We start from the raw sequence: 21,002 nt of genomic DNA on the forward strand, positions 1-21,002 counted from the left end.
ACATAGATCTGGTACTGGTACTCCCTGTATATAGCTCCACATTGATCTGGTACTCCCTGTATATAGCTCCACATAGATCTGGTACTGGTACTCCCTGTATATAGCTCCACATAGATCTGGTACTGGTACTCCCTGTATATAGCTCCACATAGATCTGGTACTGGTACTCCCTGTATATAGCTCCACATAGATCTGGTACTGGTACTCCCTGTATATAGCTCCACATAGATCTGGTACTGGTACTCCCTGTATATAGCTCCACATAGATCTGGTACTGGTACTCCCTGTATATAGCTCCACATAGATCTGGTACTGGTACTCCCTGTATATAGCTCCACATAGATCTGGTACTGGTACTCCCTGTATATATCTCTACATAGATCTGGTACTGGTACTCTCTGTATATAGCTCCACATAGATCTGGTACGGGTACTCCCTGTATATAGCTCCACATAGATCTGGTACTGGTACTCCCTGTATATAGCTCCACATAGATCTGGTACTGGTACTCCCTGTATATAGCTCCACATAGATCTGGTACTGGTACTCCCTGTATATAGCTCCACATAGATCTGGTACTGGTACTCCCTGTATATAGCTCCACATAGATCTGGTACTGGTACTCCCTGTATATAGCTCCATTCTTGTGTATTTTATTCCTCTTGTATTAATTATTATTATTATTAACTTGGCGTAGTTGGGGAAGGCTCGTAAGCAAGCATTTCACGGTAAAGTCTACACCCGTTGTATTCGGCGCATGTGACAATATTTGATTTGACAATATCATGCTATATAACCTGCTGTCATTCTAACAACAGTAGATGCATATTAGAGTACAACGCTTTTAGTGCTCTCAGTAGGTCCAGCAAATGTTTCCTCTCTTTTATTTTCATTTTAATTTATTATCACCAATACTGGAGCAATGTGATGCCTTTGACTTATGTCCTTTTGTAGTCAGAGTTCAATCAATCAATCAATATATATATATATATATATATATATATATATTTTTTTTTTTTTACTTCCTCATTGACAATAATATTTTAGCTATTGATCTCTACCACTCTGAAGCATGATAATTTTTCATGTGTATCGACATGCTACTGTTGCTCTACAGGAAGTCAGGCCATTATAAATGGTTCCAAACGAGAACAGCATTGCATATTTGTAGCTCACACTTCTGCAGGCATGCCCAAGTGACAAGAGAAAACCCACACAGAGAACAAGAGTAACGCAGCTACACACACACACACACACACACACACACACACACACACACTACAAAGAATGTCAAAAAGACAATGGTGAAACTAAGTCTCTCCCCCCCACCCCTCTCTCTCTCTCTCATACACTCACACCTTCAGACTTACACCCAACAGGAAATAAAACCAGAGAAAATGTAAATGAGCTTCACTGAAAATCAGAGATCATTTAGTTCAGGCAACAGAGTGAAAAAAGAGACGAGAGAGGGAGGGGGGTCTAACTGGTGAGTGAAGAAGGAAGGTGAGAGAGAGTGTGGTGTTTGTGCGCCTGCAGCAGGAACAGTAGTCAGTGGAGGGAGTTTGCGTATGTGTGTGTGAGTTTGCGCCATGCCCCAGGAGTAATGGACTCCCAGAACCGGGCTGCACTGGATATCTCCACCCGGAACCCGCAGGAGGACTTTGAGATTCTGCTCCGGGTCGGTGGAGGCACCTATGGCGAGGTTTACAAGGTCAGAGATAAAAACAACACACAACCAGGACATTTTCAGAGAGTTTTATGTTACCTTGTTGCTGTGCTTTTACTTTTTTTGTGATGTTTCTCATGGTGACCTGTGTTTCGAATGTCAATAGTCTGATTTACAATAAAATATTCAATTTGAAGATTTTATTTGTGGCTGCAAGCTATGGTTTGATTTCATGTAGGCCTAAATCATGTCGCAAGTAAATTAACCGTGTTGGATTAGTTTATTCACATTCTCAGGAAGTTTAGACTTCAGTTTTCTGTAATTCCTGTTTCAAAAAAGGAAGTGGTTTTTGAAAAAGCATATATGATCAGATATTTAGATTTTTTTCATACACGGGTTTCCTTTCTCTTCATCTTTCACTTTTGGTTAGTGAATATGTCCCTTTGTATTACATGAAAGTGTATTATGTCAATTCTGTGGAATATGTTTCCCCGAGTAGTGAAGGATTGGCTCATAGCTCACCAGGGAATAGAGGCTGATCTATGTTGTCTTTCTTCAGGTAACTGAGTCCTATACTCTTACCATGAGGTCAGTTGTGTTTACGCCTCACAGCTCAACCCCAGTCAGTTACACTGTGACTTTGTATGTAGCAGTTTTGTTAATGGGCAGAATGTGTTCTAAGTCAGTAACTGTGTTGGAACAAGACAACCTGTCACCTGTCAATTCACTGTCCTAAAGACACATTTATTGTGACCACATTAGGTACACAATGTGTTTACCTCGAATCAGGATAGGGCCTAAGGATGTGACCAATAAGTGAGTTGGAACGTCACATCCATTCAAACAAATACAGAAGCTTATCATTGATATGCATGGATGTTGGGAGGCAATATCCAACTGTATCTTTCAGTAACACTTGTTACCTACAAGTTGCAAGGACACATTCGATCTCTGAATAAGTCATATTGTCTCCTGTCACAGAACTTTGCAGAAATGCAGTGTGCTTTGCACCTGTTTGAACACCACATGATGAGTGTGCTATTCAGCACCAGCCATGATCATTTCATTCAGTTGCTATGTATAGCATGAATTCAATGTGGAGCACACCATTTTCACTTTTATTCCTTAAGGAACATTTTGTGTAAATTGTGTATCTTATGTGGAATTTATGCCCTTTCCAGAATCCTGGTACACTCTACAATGTCAGTAATGATATTGTAGAAGAATTACAAAGATTTTATAATGTCATAAATGGCCTTACTGGACAAGCTTTGGCAGAGTTTGCCAGCTGCTGTGTTCAGGAGCTTGTCCACTGTACATGTGACTGATGCAAAGTAGGGGGGATATGAAGCGCACTTCCTCTCCAGAGAGAAACGGAGGCCATCGACAGATTCTGCTCTATTTTCACAGTACTTTGCATTTATTCAACAACTTATGGTAGCAATGTCTGCGAACAAACCGTTTTTTTTCTGCAAAGTGAATAAATACACATTCAAAGCACTGAAGCCACAGGGAGTTTCACATAAATAGACTCACCCACAGGGGCGTACACACAAGCTGACACATACAGGCACACACACATACACTCATCCACCCTCGAAGCCGGCCTATGTGTTGATTCAACAAGCAGACTGAACACTGATGGAGACCTGCAGATGCAGCACTTTGCTTACCCACAGTGTCATGGAAACAGGCCAGCCTTGAGTGAGCATGTGTGGGAGAGGGAGAACAGGTTTGGTTAGCATGCTGTCTGTGCCAACAGTGTCTGGAGGGGGTGGGGGCTCAAGGAAACAAAATAAACACCAGAACAATACCTGGACTTCTGACAATATTTTAGTTTTGTTCATTTTTTGTTTTTCTTGTTGGGCAACAACATGAAGCTTCTCAGTAATTCAAAGAGCTGTGGGTTTTTATAGGTTGGTAATTTCGAAATATGTATCCACAACATCACTGTGGGTACGTCTCTGTTGAACTACATTGTTATCAGGCCTCCCAACTGTCCCTAGGCCTCCTGTGAACACTTCTGCTTCGGCACACTTCCATAAAAGCTAAATATTTTTTGGTACACATTGAACTAAGAATCCTTTTTTTCAACTTAAACTCCTATCCTCTATCTAGTGTAAATCCATTTGAATTCAATCATTTTTTCATAGCACCCCCTTTTGATTTGAACTAAACCTTCCATACATACAGTATTTGCCCATTGTAGAAGTGGTCAGAAAGTGACATTTTTGGAATTCAAGAAGTAAAGGTGCTCAAAGTTGACCTATTTTGCTTTTAAATTAAATCAAATTCAACCGTTGGTCTTTTCCAGTGATGAAGACATGGATGTCTCATGGTATGGTGGGGTATGCAAAATGGGTCAAATTTGAGCACCTCTATCTCCTGAATGTTTTGGAATTCAGGTCCAAAAAGTCACTTTCTGACCACTTCTACCATGGGCAAACATTTATGGATACTTTCAAAAAGTGATTGAATTAAAATGGATTTACCCTCCTATGCAAGTAGACTTGCTACATTTGTAGGCAGGGATCCTACTGATGTGACATTCAGAAGAACTACTTACACAATTCTCAAGTTTTCGATGCAATAGAATTTATCCCACAGGCTCATAGGCATTGACTCCACAAAGGACAGGATAAGGTTAAGTTTCAGCCAAGCCACAATACTGAAAACAGTGGGTTACTGTGATGTGTCTCTGCCAATAAATGCGATGACATTTTGTGCCGGGTGCAATCTTTGACAGAAAGTGAAAATAAAGAAGTGAGAGAGCCATTGGTATTTACAGAAATTACTCTTCACAAGTAATAAAGTGTGTGTGTGTGTGTGTGTGTGTGTTTAACTATACTTGTGGGGACCAGAAGTACCCAAACAAAAATTTGACCAACTGGAGACATTTTGTTAGTCCCCACAAGGTCAAATGCTATTTCTAAGGGGTTTAAATTTTGTGTCCCCACAAGGTTAGCTGTGCAAGACTGTGTGTGTGTGTGTGGGGGGGGGGGGCTTTATCACTTTAACTGGGGAAACTCTGAGTAAGAGGAAGGGAGAACATTTCTTCCAAACAAACGGTGAGAGGTGATCTGCAGTTCTACTTTGTGAAGTACCAGGAAGTTATGTTGTGATGTTCCTAAAGTTCAAACACAGTGACACTCTTAAAGGTCACCTATCACCATTTACCCTTGCACTGTTAAACCCATCCTTCATCCAAAACATGTTCTGCATTCGCCTGTTTTTAGACATTTAATTTGAGGGATCATAAGTTACTCATCATTATCGACTGCTGTGCTTCTTAAGACATTTGTCACTTCGTCCTCTGAGTGTAAGAGCTTGTGAGTGTCTGCATGTGTATCTATGTGGTGTCAGTCTGTCAACAAGGTCATTGACGTCACCATGGAACCTGCCTGGCTTCGATCACAACGTTTCCAGTGGTCTGTGAGATGAGCACTGTTTGTTTTGTGGCTTTCCTTCAGTGGCCATCTCTCTCCACTCAACCCAGCCCCCTGCCAGCCAACCCCATCCTATTATCTGTCTACTTTCCACTGTGCACATTCAGGGGCTATGTTTAGTGTTGTTGTGTCAACCAACAAACAGGGTCTCTCATTGGTGTGCTCTAGTGTGTGTAGGCTTTGTGATTGGGCAATGCAGAAGTAATTAACACCACGGCCGTCCTACAATCTAAGCTTGATGCCCTCAATCTCACGCAAATTATCAATGAACCTACCAGGTACAACCCCAAATCTGTAAACACGGGCACCCTCATAGAGGTCATCCTAACCAACCTGCCCTCCAAATACACCTCTGCTGTCTTCAACCAGGATCTCAGCGATCACTGCCTCATTGCCTGCATCCGTAATGGGTCTGTGGTCAAACGACCACCCCTCATCACTGTCAAACGCTCCATAAAACACTTCAGCGATCAGGCCTTTCTAATCGACCTGGCCCGGGTATCCTGGAAGGATATTGACCTCATTCCGTCAGTAGAGGAAGCCTGGTTATTCTTTAAAAGTGCTTTCCTCACCATCTTAAATAAGCATTCCCCATTCAAAAAATGTAGAACCAGGAACAGATATAGCCCTTGGTTCACTCCAAACCTGACTGCCCATGACCAGCACAAAAACATCCTGTGGCGTTCTGCATTAGCATCAAATAGCCCCCGATATATGCAACTTTTCAGGGAAGTTAGGAACTAATATACACAGGCAGTTAGGAAAGCAAAGGCTAGCTTTTTCAAACAGAAATTTGCATCCTGTAGCATAAACTCCAAAAAGTTTGGGGACGCTGTAAAGTCCATGGAGAATAAGAGCACCTCCTCCCAGCTGCCCACTGCACTGAGGCTAGGAAACACTGTCATCACCGGTAAATCTCAGATAATTGAAAATTTCCATAAGTATTTTTCTATGGCTGGCCATGCTTTCCACTTGGCTACCCCTACCCCGGTCAACAGCCCTGTACCTCCCACAGCAACTTGCCCAAGCCTCCCCCATTTCTCCTTCACCCAAATCCAGATAGCTGATGTTCTGAAAAAGCTGCAAAATCTGGACCCCTACAAATCAGCCGGGCTAGACAATCTGGACCCTCTCTTTCTAAAATTATCAGCCGAAATTGTTGCAACCCCTATTACTAGCCTGTTCAACCTCTCTTTCGTATCATCTGAGATCCCCAAAGATTGGAAAGCTGCCGCGGTCATCCCCCTCTTCAAAGGGGAGACACTCTAGACCCAAACTGCTACAGACCTATATCTATCCTACCCTGCCTTTCTAAGGTCTTCGAAAGCCAAGTTAACAAACAGATTACCGACCATTTCGAATCCCTCCGTACCTTCTCCGCTATGCAATCTGGTTTCCGAGCTGGTCATGGGTGCACCTCAGCTACGCTCAAGGTCCTAAACAATATCATAACCGCCATCGATAAGAAACAATACTGTGCAGCTGTATTCATCGACCTGGCCAAGGCTTTCGACTCTGTCAATCACCATATTCTTATCGGCAGACTCAACAGCCTTGGTTTCTCAAATGACTGTCTCGCCTGGTTCACCAACTACTTCTCAGGAGTTCAGTGTGTCAATTCGGAGGGCCTGTTGTCCAGACCTCTGGCAGTCTCTATGGGGGTGCCAAAGGGTTCAATTCTCGGGCCAACTCTTTTCTCTATATACATTAATGATGTCGCTCTTGCTGCTGGTGATTCTCTGTTCCACCTCTACGCAGACAACATCATTCTGTATACATCTGGCCCTTCTTTGGACACTGTGTTAACTACCCTCCAGACGAGCTTCAATGCCATACAACTCTCCTTCTGTGGCCTCCAACTGCTCTTAAATTCAAGTAAAACTAAATGCATGCTCTTCAACCGATCTCCGCCCGCACCTGCCCGCCCATCCAGCATCACTACTCTGGACGGTTCTGACTTAGAATATGTGGACAACTACAAATACCTAGGTGTCTAGTTAGATTGTAAACTCTCCTTCCAGACTCACATTAAGCATCTCCAATCCAAAATTAAATTTAGAATCGGCTTCCTATTTCGCAACAAAGCATCCTTCACTCATGCTGCCAAACATACCCTCGTAAAACTGACTATCCTGCCGATCCTTAACTTCGGCGATGTCATTTACAAAATAGCCTCCAACACTCTACTCAGCAAATTGGATGCAATCTATCACAGTGCCATCCGTTTTGTCACCAAAGCCCCATATACTACCCACCACTGCGACCTGTATGCTCTCGTTGGCTGGCCCTCGCTTCATATCTGTCGCCAAACCCACTGGCTCCAGGTCATCTATAAGTCTTTGCTCGGTAAAACCCCACCTTATCTCAGCTCACTGGTCACCATAGCAGCACCCACCTGTAGAACGCACTGGTCACCCCCAAAGCCAATTCCTACTTTGGCCGCCTTTCCTTCCAGTTCTCTGCTGCCAATGACTGGAACGAATTGCAAAAATCACTGAAGCTGGAGACTTATATCTCCCTCACTAACTTTAAGCACCAGCTGTCAGAGCAGCTCACAGATCACTACGCCTCTACATAGCCCATCTGTAAATAGCCCATCCAACTACCTCATCCCCACACTGTTATTGTTTTATTTTTTGCTCCTTTGCACCCCAGTATCTCTACTTGCACATTCATCTTCTGCACATCTATCACTCCAGTGTTTAATTGCTAAATTGTAATTATTGCGCCACTATGGCCTATTCATTGCCTTACCTCTGTTATCTTACCTCATTTGCACACACTGTATATAGACTTTTTCTATTGTGTTATTGACTGTATGTTTGTTTATTCCATGTGTAACTCTGTGTTGTTGTTTGTGTCGCACTGCTTTGCTTTATCTTGGCCAGGTCGCAGTTGTAAATGAGAACTTGTTCTCAACTAGCCTACCTGGTTAAATAAAGGTGAAATAAAAAAATCTGTCCTGAGGTCAGTGAATCAGGTTATACTCCCCCTTCCATAACAAGCCCACTGACTGATGCAGCTGTCTTTTACTCAGGCTCGGAACAAGCAGAACGGGGAGCTGGCGGCCATCAAGGTCATCAAGATGGAGCCAGGTAAAGAAGTCCCCTCTGTTACTACAGATACTAGAGACCACACATAGGTTCAAATCAATGATTTATATATACACTAGATGACGGATAGGGGGTGCTGTGTTGAAGCCACCGTGCCTCCATCTTGGCACTCCCACACCGTTGTAAAAATATTTTGGAAGATATAGAAATGCATTTATTAATGTCTACATTCGTTTTTTATTAAAAAAAACATGAGCTGGCGCACACCCAGAGAAAATGATTTTATGTAGAGGTGCTGACTAACTGCGAATAAACTATAAGCTATAAAAATAAAGAGTTGCACACTCTATATATAAACTCCCAGTAATTACTGGGTAAATCACCAAAGTTTCACGAACACTTTGCCTTCTTCAGGGTAATGTCATGAATACGTGAACCAGGTTATGTAAGCAAACAGTGCAAGTAGTGCAACCAATGACAATAGTGAGGGGTGTGTCATAATTATTAAGTTAATTAGAATGAATTGATTGAAACTGTTAAAAAACAATATTTTACAACATATTGAATATATTAGGCTATTGTTATCATTTGGAAACATAATTAAATATTGTACATAATATTAGCATCAACATACATCCTTGCTTAATTCAATTTCACATATATATTTAATTATTTCCTATTTCATTTAATTTTTTGTTACATGTAATCTTTTTGGTTCAACTATAATGCATAATAAGCCTCATCAACAGGGGGAACATATTGGGTGTACAAACAAAAAATACTTAAATGTTATTTTGTCCTTGAAACAGTTCATTGAAGTACTGTAGAATTCCATTCATTCCTATGGAGGACTGCTCCTACTGGGGAGTACCAATATGGCCGACCGGTTGCTTCAAAGCCTCTCAATGGCCAATACATAGCATCAGCAATCCAGGGTTTATATACTGTACATCATTGGTTCAATTACTATTTGATATCTTTCAAATACTTGGAGCGTTTGCTTTAACCTGTCTGGAGTGCGGGGTGGGCGGAGTTTGGTCATTCTAGACATTTATATTGGTTCCATTACAACAGGCAAGCTCAATCGAGCACAAATATAGTATTTGAAATGATTTCAAGTAGTATTTCAACCCAGGTCTGAAAGAAACAAACCTTTCAATGGTAACATATTTCTGCAGTAATGCCGGTGTCAAATGTTACCGTTCCACAAAAGTAGTTGGTAACAAACCAAGATGATGTTGTGGTGCTATATTGTGACATCATCTGGCATCCATATACACTGCAGTGTGGTACATGGTATAAAATGATATGATATGACCTTTTCCCACACAGAGGAGGACTTCTCAGTAATCCAGCAGGAGATCGTCATAGTGAGGAGCTGCAAGCACCGCAACATTGTGGCCTACTATGGCAGCTATATACAGTGAGTGGGCACTGAGCAGTCCCTGCCACGCACAGCCACATATCATACTCTAGTTGGAATGGGATGATACAGACCAATTGGAAATATTATCAGTTGTGATCATGATAAAGTTACTGGGAGTATAACCCTTTAATATGACAGATGTTTGTGTGTGTGTGACATGCGTGTGTGTTTCCAGGGCCAACAAGCTGTCAATCTGCATGGAGTTCTGTGGAGGAGGCTCTCTTCAGGATGTCTACCATGGTGTGTGTGTGTGTGTGTGTGTGTGTGTGTGTGTGTGTGTGTGTGTGTGTGTGTGTGTGTGTGTGTGTGTGTGTGTGTCAGCTTAGGTTGATTTATGATTTATCTCTTCAACTGCGAAAACTCTGAGGAGGAAGGTGAACATTTCAGACAAACAAAAAGCGAGAGGTGATCTACAGTATGTGTGAATGAGAGAGAAATAAGGTTTGATCAAGCTTTGAATACAGATCAGTCTCACAACCAGACGGGTTTACTCTGTGACGTACATCTGGCAGGAAGTCATGTCATGTTATGATTTGCCCAAAGTTCAAACACAGGGACACTGTTAAAGGTCAACTACACAACTACACTAGATAGCACAAAAAGGTGCTATCTAGAACCCAAAAAGGTTATTTAGCTGTCCCTATATGAGAACCCTTTGAAGAGCCCTTTTTGGTTCCAGGTAGAACTCTTTTGGGTTCCATATAAAACCCTCTCCACATGGAATTTTACGTGGAACCCAAAATAGTTCTACATGGAACCAAAAATGGTTATCCTATGGGGACAGCCTAAGAACCCTTTTGGAACCCTTTTTTTCTAAGAGTGTATCACCTTTACACTGCAAAACCCCTCTGCCCAAAACATATTTTGCATTCGCCTATTTTTACAGATTTGAGTGAGTTACTCATCATTATCGACTGCTGCACTTCTTAAGACATTTTATCACTTCGTCCCCTAGAGAATGCCTGTTGAATACAGGTGTGTGTGTGAGGGAGAGTATGTGTGTGGGTGAACTGGAGCAGATTACGATCTACAACTGTAACAGAGTGTCCTACTTCACCCCCTCTTTTCTCCCTCTAGTGACCGGGCCTCTCTCTGAGCTTCAGATTGCATTTATCTGCAGGGAGATGTTTCAGGTAAAACCACTCATATCACACGTTACAATATAGAGTGTATAACATGTCACTTGGTTGTTATAGATAATAGTTGCTTTGATATCAACATGTAACAGTGTACTAACTGTCTACCTGCAGGGTCTGGATTACTTACATGGCCAGAAGAAGATTCATAGAGACATAAAGGTGAGATGACCAGGGTTGACTCCCTAATCTGCTGGGATGAGTTATGCCTCTATAACGGTTATGAATGGCCCATAGGGGCAGGAGCCTATCTCCTGTTTCAGTAGCATGAGTCAACTTGATGTACTAGTACACCTCCTAGACAGGACGCTAGTCAGTCACTAAGGGCCGTTCTGGCTCAGACAAGGCTTGCTTTAAGTTAGGATGCAATGTTGTGTTTTCATGCTGTCCAGACAGAATATACTGTACACATTGCTCTGTCGTGATCGCTGGTGTCTTGTCTTCCTGTTGTCCAGGGGGCCAACATCCTCCTGAATGACCAAGGAGAGGTGAAGCTAGGTGTGTGACTGTGAAGCCCTAAAACACTCAACAGGCGGTAAATCATAACACTTAAATCATAGATTTTTGTCCTCACATATTAAATAAGTGACATATTTATTGTCTGGCTGTTTAGCGGACTTTGGGATTTCGGCACAGATCACGGCTACTTTGGCACGGCGGATGTCCTTCATCGGGACTCCTTACTGGTGAGGTTGAAGGTCAAATGAGTCCCCTCCCTGTGGCTCTTCTCGAGGTTGTATCTGATGTCAGATGGTCTTGATGTTGATGGTCGCGGTTGCCCGTGTCTTCCAGGATGGCGCCAGAGGTGGCTGCCGTGGAGATAAAGGGGGGTTACAATGAGCTGTGTGACGTGTGGTCTGTGGGAATCACTGCCATCGAGCTGGCTGAGCTGCAGCCACCCCTATTCGATGTGCACCCACTACGGTAATCACAAACACACTCAAATCATTCCTTTAACCCACACACACACAACATACTTTCTTACATTCACACTCCCCGCAGAAAGAATCTAGACTTTCCTCCTTCCACACCCCCTCATGTTCCAGTTGGATGTACATTCATGCATGCCGTTAACCAATTACACACATGCCTACCCCCACTTTTTATTTCACCTTTGTTTATACAGGTAAGTCAATTAAGAACTCATTCTTATTTACAATACTGACCTGTGACGACATACAAACACACAGACAGACAGACACACACACACACACACACACACACACACACACAAACCTCCCATTAAAATCTTGTCTTTTCTCAGGGTGCTGTTCCTCATGTCCAAAAGTGGCTACCAGCCTCCTAAACTAAAGGAAAAGTCCAAATGGTATACAGTAAGACCATTACTATCCACTTAAGCTGTGGAAATGATACCTGTATTCCTTAATTCAGTCAATTAATCTACGGTCTGTAATATGCAGCTGGTTAAAACAACAGCATTTTCTTCTACCACTTTCATGTTAGGTCCTCGATTTTCTATAACTTTGTCAAGACGATGCTGATCAGGAACACTAAGAAGAGACCCAGTGCCTCAAAGATGCTGACAGTGAGTAAACCTCAAGAAACACAGAGAATGTCTCTCTTCTCTGCTAGATCTCAGTCACCCACCTCTCCTCTTTCTCCTCGCCTCACCTTTCCTACAAATGGCCTAGCTAGAATAGTGAAAGATATCAAGAGTCCAGCAGAGTAGTCTGTCTGACCTGTACAACAGACAGGTGGTGAGGAAGGCAGAATCCATCCTGTCTGACTGACCTACCCCCTACACCATGACTTCCAGGTCCTACCCTACAGGCTCCCAGTGTAGATTCCCCACTGTCAAGACTAACTGGTAGAAGCACTCCTTCACCCCTATGGCCATTGCCCTTTTCAATACATGGAAGAGAAGGAGGTAGGCTAGGAACGATGATTTTGAGGATGACGACGGTAATATGTTGTTGATGATGGTGGTGTTGATGTTTTTTAGTTTTTGTCAGCACATTGTTGATATGTTGTTGATGAGATGATCTAAGAACACACTGAGCACATTACTTATTAGGCAACTTTGGCTTGCTATACTTTTGTGCTGCTGCTAACGTCGATCACTAGTAGGCCTACTGTGTACACTGAGTATACCAAACATTAAGAACACCTTCTTAATATTGAGTTGCACCCCCTTTTGCCCTTAGAACAGCCGCAATTCTCCGGGACATGAATTCTACAAGGGTTCGAAAGCGTTCCACAGGGATACTGGCCCATGTTGACTCCAATGCTTCCCCACATTTGTGTCAAGTTGGCTGGATGTCCTTTGGGTGGTGGACCATTCATGATACACAGGGGAAACTGTTGAGCATGAAAAACCCAGCAGCGTTGCAGTTCTTGACACAAACCAGTGCACCTGGCACCCACTACCATACCTAGATCAAAGGCTTGAGCTCCTCTATTCTCTTGCAGTCCCTGTAATCCTTTTTCACTTCCTAGTCTCTCTCTCTCTCTCTCTTGCTGTCTCTGTCTGTCTCTCTCTCTCTCTGTCCTACAGCACCTGTTTCTGACCCAGCCGTGTCTGAGGCAGGATCTAATCTTGGATCTGCTGGAGAAGCTGCATCACCCTGAGAAGCTGAAGCCCTGCCTGCCGTCTGAGGAGGAGGACGTGGAGGTCAGAGCTTCACACACTTACCTTCCACAATCACACACACACACACCATAAAATCATATAGTAATAAACCTTGTATACACAATAAATATGAATAATACACATGATCACACATTGTAAAAGATATGTAAAATGTAAATGCAGTACTCATGGCTATATGATGATATGTCCTATAGGCTGTGGTACCTGGCTCCTTGAGAAGGATTCACTCCATTAACAGACACAACCAGGCAGAGAGAACCAACTCTGACATCAGCTGTGAGATATATTCAGTTGGTTTTGTCTTTGTGAACCTGTCCAGGAAATGTTATCGGTTGTATACATGTGCAACTAATCATTGGATTGGTGTGTGTGTTATAGTGGAGCAGCTCTACACCAAGAGACCAGTAAAGACAGCCCCACCACAAGCAATGGTAAGTGTGTGTGCGTAAGCGTGTGTGTATGAGTGTGTCCATGTGCGTACCTGTGGTGGTATCCATGCCTGTGTACCACTGTGCTTCCCAGTACAAACGTAGGCCTGCGTATCTTATTGATCAGAGTCGTCTGTCATTGTCTTTCTATGCTTCAGGTACGACCTACAGTACAGTGTTCCACACTGGGATCCACTGGCAGCGACAAGAGTCTAATCAGGTAAGTGGATTACTGCTTAGCAAGCCAATCACACACTGACTGACGGCTCCATCATCTCCAAGTCTTACAGGATAAATGATCCAATGAGTAATGAGAAGACCACTGTTGACTACCGATCTTATCTGCCACTGTGCTGATCTCTTTCCTGTAGGGACCAATGCCTGGACTCGGATGATGACTACGATGACGTGGACATGTAATCATAACGCACACTTGATTATTCATTCATCAGTTTGACATTTCTTCAGTTGTACGTTTGTCTGATTTGTTTGACAACCCTCTCTTCCTTCTCTCTACACTCTCTCCACAGTCCCACCATCTGCACCAGGAGGTAAGCAATCCTACTGAGACATATACGTACTTCACCCATTCACTCTGATCTATGTTTCTGGGCCCATATTCATAAAGCTTCCCAGAGTAGGAGTGCTGATTGATCGGCACCCCCTCTCTTATCTATTATGGTAAAACTCATCCTAGATTAGCACTCCTACTCTGAGAAATTTTGTGAATACAGGTCCAGATGTACACTCTTGGAAAGAAGGGTTCCAAAAGGGTTTTCCTATGATTGTCACGGGTGTCGTAGGGCAAAGACCAAGACGCAGCAGGAAAATATATACTCATCTTCTTTTTATTAGGTGAAGAAGGAAAACACAATAAACGTATACAAACCACAAACAAACTGGACAGTCTTGTCAGGCACACAGCTAAACAAGCACAATCTCCCACAAAATCCCATGACAAACAAACTCCTAAATATAGAACCTTAAATCAGAGGAAACGATAACCAGCTGCCTCCAATTGAAGGTCCAACCCCAATAAACTAAACATAGAACTACAATAGACTAGATAGAACATAGAAAAACTAACATAGAACATAGATTAACAAACCCCGAACCACATAAACCAAACACCCCTCTACCTAAATACATAGCCCAAACCACATGAAACAAACACCCCCTGCCACATCCTGACCAAACTATAATAACAAATAACCCCTATCACTGGTCAGGACGTGACAATGATGAAGAAGCCTTTTTTTCTAAGTGTGTACTGTATTTCTCGGATGGGATGGAGTCGAACGACTGCTCTCAACATCATTGTCTTTACCATGCTTGTAGCATAGACAGGTTGGTTGTCTAGCAACAGGACTGAAGCGTGCGTAACTATGGGACATGCTGAATGCACCGAGGTGTCTGTTTAGCACACAACTCGGACACCCATGCATACCCCACAAGACATGCCACCAGTGGTCTCTTCACAATCCCCAAGTCAAGAAAGGACTATGGGAGGTGCACAGTACTACATAGAGCCATGACTACATGGAACTCTATTCCACATCAGGTAACTGATGCAAGCAGTAGAATCAGATTTAAAAAACAGATAAAAATACACCTTATGGAACAGCGAGGACTGTGAAGAGACACACACACACAGGCCCAGACACACATACAGATGATAAGACATGCACTCTACACACATGTACAGATGGATGTTGTATTGTAAATATGTGATAGTGGAGTAGTGGCTACATTTATTGGGTAAAGTGTTATGAAATGTAATATTTTAAATTGTATATAACTGCCTTAATGTTGCTGTACCCCAGGTAGAGTAGCTGTTGCCTTGGCAGCAGCTAATGAGGATCCTTAAATACAGATTGTTGGCTTAGACTGTTGACAACATGGAAACTATATTTCATCTCCAAATGTTTATTGAAAACATAAATACATTTGCACAATGAGCACTTGATGTCTCTCAAATACATCATTACGGTTGTTGGTAGCTAGCTAGCAAATTGTTTGCCATATAAGCATAGACATGTCATCAGTCAAAACAGCTCAAAACAAGACATGGCATCAATAACAAGATAAAACGAGCTGAAACGAGACACCTACGATTCCCCAAATGGCAGCCTCTTGTCATTGTTGCAAACTATCTGACCGTTCAGAATGGTAACAACACCCACCTTCTGGCCACATCGATGCGCACATCATTTTGTGTGACGTTGTCAGCCAACCCGTCTATATAACAGAGCTTTATGGGAAATATGATTCAAAGATTTGGCTAAAAACAACAATCTGAAACACTGAACTATTTCTGTTTCTCCCTGAACAGCGAAACAATCCCACTAGATGACATCCCACCCCCACTCCCTCCTAAGGTATACAAAAACAACATTTTTTAAACTACAGTATGTCAATTTGTTACCTCTACAAATCCCATGTGTCTATAAATATGGTGTTGACATACAGCATACAGTTGATAAAGGACACATTTCCAGTGCCTGACCTTATGTATGCTCACGCAGCCCAAAGTTTATACCAGTTCAGAGGAGTTTGTGACAGGGGAGGACGAACGTGGCCGGATACTGCGCACTCTCTACGCCCCCTCGCCGCTCCTCCGAACATCTAGTGGCACCCACACACGCCCCGTCCCTCGTCCACGGTCCCAGCGAAACGTCAACTCCGGTGAGTGTCAACTCCACTCTTATCCTTATTGTTACCTACAGCTACAGATATAGGATCTTCATTTGATCACCCTGTTGTCCCTTCTGAATTGCGTACCATGTACAGTGAATGACCTTTGACCTGTGACATTTACCCTGAAGCACATCTTCTCCATGCTCTCTAATGTACAGTAACAACATGATTGTGTCCCCTGTAGACCCTGTTTCCTTCCCATTACACATAACAGACAGATCAGCGGGCCTCCAACCACCTGAGCTGCCCCCCAAGAAAGACAGGAGAAGGAGACAGCCCCCCCAGGTATGGATGGGACCAGGAATTAAAACAGCATTTCATTTTTTCTTCTGAGAGGTGGACCAGGAAAACGCATCACTTGTTGGCTCGCAGAAATGTGGATGAAATGATTCCAAAATGCATGTTTATAATGTGTCTGTTTTCTATTTCAGGATCCAGTTGAATGTCCCAGCCCCGTGCTGAAGAAACCACCAGTAAGTTTGTCCACCAATCTCACAAGTACGCCGCTCTACAGTTTACGACAGTTACTGTAACTGTGTGTCGATGCACTGAGTCTTGTGCATACCTTTATCTGGAACACTACACACACACTATGAACAATGAGTGTGACTCCTGGGCCCGCGTTCATAAAGCGTCTCAGAGTAGGAGTACTGATCTAGGATCAGTTTATATTTTTTTAGATCATAATGAATCAGATTATATAGACATGAGGGAAATGATCCTAGATCAGCACTCCTACACTGAGACGGTTTATGAATATGGGTCCCGTTCTCCACCTCGTGTCTAGGTGTACTTTAAGAAAGTATTCCATGGATGTCCATTGAAAGTGAATAGTTCAACGACGTGGGACCATCCGACCACCAAAGACCACCACCTGATCCTGGGAGCAGACGAGGGGATCTACACCCTCAACCTGAACAGCTCAGACGCCACCATGGAGCTGGTGAGAATCTGCTCTAATGTCTTTCTATGTCTGCAGAGAGGCTAGATCTGGTCGCATTGCGTGATGACAATAGCGAGCTGAACGCATTCCAAAGCCCTGGACCAGAGCTACAGTCAGGCTGAATTTATGGTCTTCGAGATTAAGCTCATGCTACAGTCAGGCTGAATTTATGGTCTTCGAGATTAAACTCATGCTACAGTCAGGCTGAATTTATGGTCTTCGAGATTAAGCTCATGCTACAGTCAGGCTGAATTTATGGTCTTCGAGATTAAGCTCATGCTACAGTATGACAGCACAATTCAGTAAGATGGATGTTATAGGGACAGTATTGCATTTTGCTTTCATATTGCTTGTAATCTCTATTTAACTCTACATGTGCCTCACTCATCCGCTGTTCTCTTCCCCCTCTCCTGCAGCTCTATCCAGGAAAGTGCAGCTGGGTTTACACCATTAGTAATGTCCTCATGTCAATATCAGGTGAGATTCAGCAAGCCATAGACATTCTACAATACTAACATCTGTAAAATAAATTGATAAAATAAACTGAAATCATCTGTGTGTGTGTGTGTGTGTGTGTGTGTGTGTGTGTGTGTGTGTGTGTGTTTTCCTCCACAGGTAAGTCGTCCCAGCTCCATTCTCACTTACTGAAGGAGTTGTATGAGCAGGCCCGAAAGGAGCAGCGAATGGTGGCCTTGCCAACCCACAGACTATTGCCTAGGTAACCCTATAATCCATTGCCATACGCTAGTGCTGGGTCTTATTCATTAGTGAACACCATAGCAAAGCCTTTCCCAACAGAAGAGCAAAACAAGCATTTCTTATTGGATAAGTTCAGTAGTAGTCCCTCCCCGTTTAGGCCCATTTCCTTCCGCTTCGTTCCTAGTGAATACGACCCTGGTGTTTGTTGTTGATTATAACATTTTCTCCCCCTGTAGTTAGTATTATTCATCAACATACATTTTATTTCTTGTTTGCAGGAAGTTTGCTGTCTCATGTAAGATACCGGACACAAAAGGCTGCAAGACCTGCTCAGTGGGTGAGAAAAGAGGAGTTGAGAATTCTGTTTAGCTTGATAAAGAAAGGGTCCAGGCGATCAGTCACTGCACTTCAGTTGTAGTACGGTGCTTGTAACACGAGTGGGTTTGAAGTCAAAGTTGATTTAGATAAAAGTGTCTGCTAAATGACTGTTAAAATACTAGAATGCTGAGGTCCTCTCTTGCCCCCCCCCCCCCCCGCTCCCTGCAGCCAGTAACGTGCAGCGGGGCTGTGTGTTCCTGTGCTGTGCCCAGGAGACCAGTGTGGTGCTCCTGCAGTGGTACGAGCCCATGCATAAGTTCATGCTCATCAAGGTGAGTACACACAGGATCCCACAGCATCCCTTCTCATCATCCTGCTGCCCACTGTCTTCCTGCGTCCTATTCAGTAGGGCACATCGTAGCAAAACAGTTAGCAAAAGATCTTATCGGATAAGTTCAGGTAGTTCTTCCCTGTTTCGCGCCGTTTCAAATAGTTTTCTCCCTACTAGACACAACCCTGTATTCACGTCTACTGTCACAGCTGACAGTCTCTGACTACTTCCCTGACTGTGTATTTGTCCCCTGCAGCACTTTGACTTCCCCCTGCCCAGTCCCCTGCGTGTGTTTGAGATGGTGGTGGCACCGCAGCAAGAGTACCCTCTAGTGTGTATCGGGGTACACAGGGGCCCCAGTCCTGAGCAGCCCATTCAACTGGACAACATGAACCTCAACTCCAACACCTCTTGGTTCACCAACACTGGCTTAGGTACTATGAACTGAATACTCAACTGAACACATCACAGGCTTGTTTCTATGAACATACAGTTCAATGAAGTAGTGAGCTTTCTTCTTAGTTTGGACCAATCTAACAGATGTGTTGGAACTGTGTGTTTGTGTTCCAGAGAGCCGGTGTCCTGACACCGTGCAGGTGAACCAGCTGGACTGTAACACTCTGCTGGTGCTCTATGAGAGTAAGTCATGTTGTTATCATCACCATCCTCAGGAAGAGTAGACTAGTTACAGACCCAAGTCTGTTTTAACCCCTGAATGACGGTGTCTCTATCAGTCTACAAGAGCAAAATGAAATGTGTAGGAAGGGCTAATGTGTGTGTGCCTCTGCCCTCTGAATAGATTCAGTACACATAGTGGGCCTGGAGGGGGCGCAGAGGAGCCACAGGATGCTTCAAGCTGAGACCACTTTCACTTTTGATGTGGAAGCTGTAGGTAAGAAGGGGAGGAGAAGAGGAGCATGGTCATCATGATACAATCATTGTGAGGTTTGAGGGGTGGGGGGAATATTGGGGTATGGAGGGCCTAATGCACATTCTCACCCTCTGTCTGTCTGTCTGTCTGATGGCCTAATTTACATTATCACCCTCTGTCTGTCTGGTTCAGTGTATTTTGAGAACACTCTGCTGGCCATGTGGCGTCATGGCTGGCAGAGGAGAGGAGAGGGCCCAGACGTACTGCAGGAGATCACAGACCCCAAGAAGACCTACCGTCTAGTGGGATCAGACAGGTATGTGTGCCTGTATACTTTCATAGGATACACACTCTCACACACACAAAATCAAGTAAATATAGGTTTGATTGACTCATTAATAACCCCCGCAGGATAGTTGTCATGGAGACGCGGCAGTGTGAGGACCATTCGGGGCTCTGTAACCTGTATATCCTGGAGATTGCCGAGAACTATGTCCCAGTACCTTGAGAACTCTAGCACATGGAACCGAGCTCAAAGGATCACCCATGCGAACACTCCAAGCAGCAGCCATGGCACTGTGTCGTCCATGCCAAACAATACTGGTTTGCTGCTGGTTTAAAGGAGCACAGCCTGAATTCATCCGTCATAATCTGTGAGCAGCTTCCACTGCCAGCCCACACGGGCAGACTGTGCCCAGACACACATGTGCATTCATTCCTCCACAAATACCTATTTATCCTGTAACAGTACTACAGTACTTGCCCTCTGCTGCAACCTGGTCTCAGAGCATTTCATATTATTCTGTATGTAAATCAAAGACACTCCATTTAGTATGATATGTTACGTTTCGTATGGTATGTGTTAATTTGTGAATGTCCATCACTCATTTCGTATGATATGTTAAAAATTACAATTCCTATTATATGTTTCAAATTTGCAAAATGTACAATATGTAACAAATTTGCAAAAGTACGATATTCTAGCTAGGTGGCTAACATTAGCTAGCTTGCTAACGTTAGCTAGACTAGGGGTTAGGGTTAAGTTTAAGAGTTAGGTTAAAGGGTTAGGGGAAGGGTTAGCTAAAAGAGTTAAGGTTAGGGTTATTGGAGGGATTAGCTAACATGCTAAATAGTTGCAAAGTAGCTAAAAGGTAGTCAATTATTTAAAAATTGCTAATTATCGTACTAATTTCAGTGTTCCAGAATTACAATTACTATGTTACGTCCAGTCTATGAGACCAGGCTGTCTTTTTTTTTCATTCACAGGCTCACAGACATAGGGACCTACATTTCCCATCACAATCTATTCAAATAAATGGGAAACATTACCCAATAAAGATATTCCAAATCTGACTTATTTTTCATAACACTGGAATG

General features: G+C 43.3%; 1 protein-coding gene across 1 annotated transcript; it reads left to right on the plus strand.

Moving 5' to 3' along the window:
- The first annotated feature begins 1,350 nt into the window (after positions 1-1,350).
- On the plus strand, positions 1,351-20,964 carry LOC115163183 (mitogen-activated protein kinase kinase kinase kinase 5). Its single transcript, XM_029714855.1, has 31 exons — positions 1,351-1,711; positions 8,150-8,207; positions 9,498-9,588; positions 9,767-9,831; positions 10,669-10,724; positions 10,842-10,889; positions 11,183-11,225; positions 11,341-11,413; positions 11,520-11,651; positions 11,992-12,054; positions 12,192-12,273; positions 13,243-13,359; positions 13,533-13,614; positions 13,717-13,769; positions 13,925-13,986; positions 14,138-14,182; positions 14,297-14,317; positions 16,099-16,144; positions 16,292-16,451; positions 16,648-16,748; positions 16,895-16,936; positions 17,251-17,406; positions 17,823-17,883; positions 18,022-18,124; positions 18,384-18,442; positions 18,652-18,755; positions 19,011-19,188; positions 19,325-19,393; positions 19,554-19,646; positions 19,818-19,941; positions 20,037-20,964. The coding sequence occupies exons 1-31, from the start codon at positions 1,604-1,606 to the stop codon at positions 20,131-20,133; spliced, it is 2,592 nt and encodes an 863-aa protein (XP_029570715.1). The 5' UTR covers positions 1,351-1,603; the 3' UTR covers positions 20,134-20,964.
- Positions 20,965-21,002: the final 38 nt, after the last annotated feature.

The sequence above is a fragment of the Salmo trutta genome, chromosome 26 (genome assembly GCF_901001165.1).
Source record: "Salmo trutta chromosome 26, fSalTru1.1, whole genome shotgun sequence".
Lineage (NCBI taxonomy): Eukaryota > Metazoa > Chordata > Actinopteri > Salmoniformes > Salmonidae > Salmo > Salmo trutta.

Bases quoted from the DNA above. Each gene is read 5' to 3' on its own strand.
- LOC115163183 (XM_029714855.1), top strand. From the start codon at position 1,604: ATGGACTCCCAGAACCGGGCTGCACTGGATATCTCCACCCGGAACCCG. The intron at 16,452-16,647 runs GTGAGTGTCAAC...TGTCCCCTGTAG, and splicing joins CCAGCGAAACGTCAACTCCG to ACCCTGTTTCCTTCCCATTA. The intron at 19,189-19,324 runs GTACTATGAACT...TTTGTGTTCCAG, and splicing joins GTTCACCAACACTGGCTTAG to AGAGCCGGTGTCCTGACACC.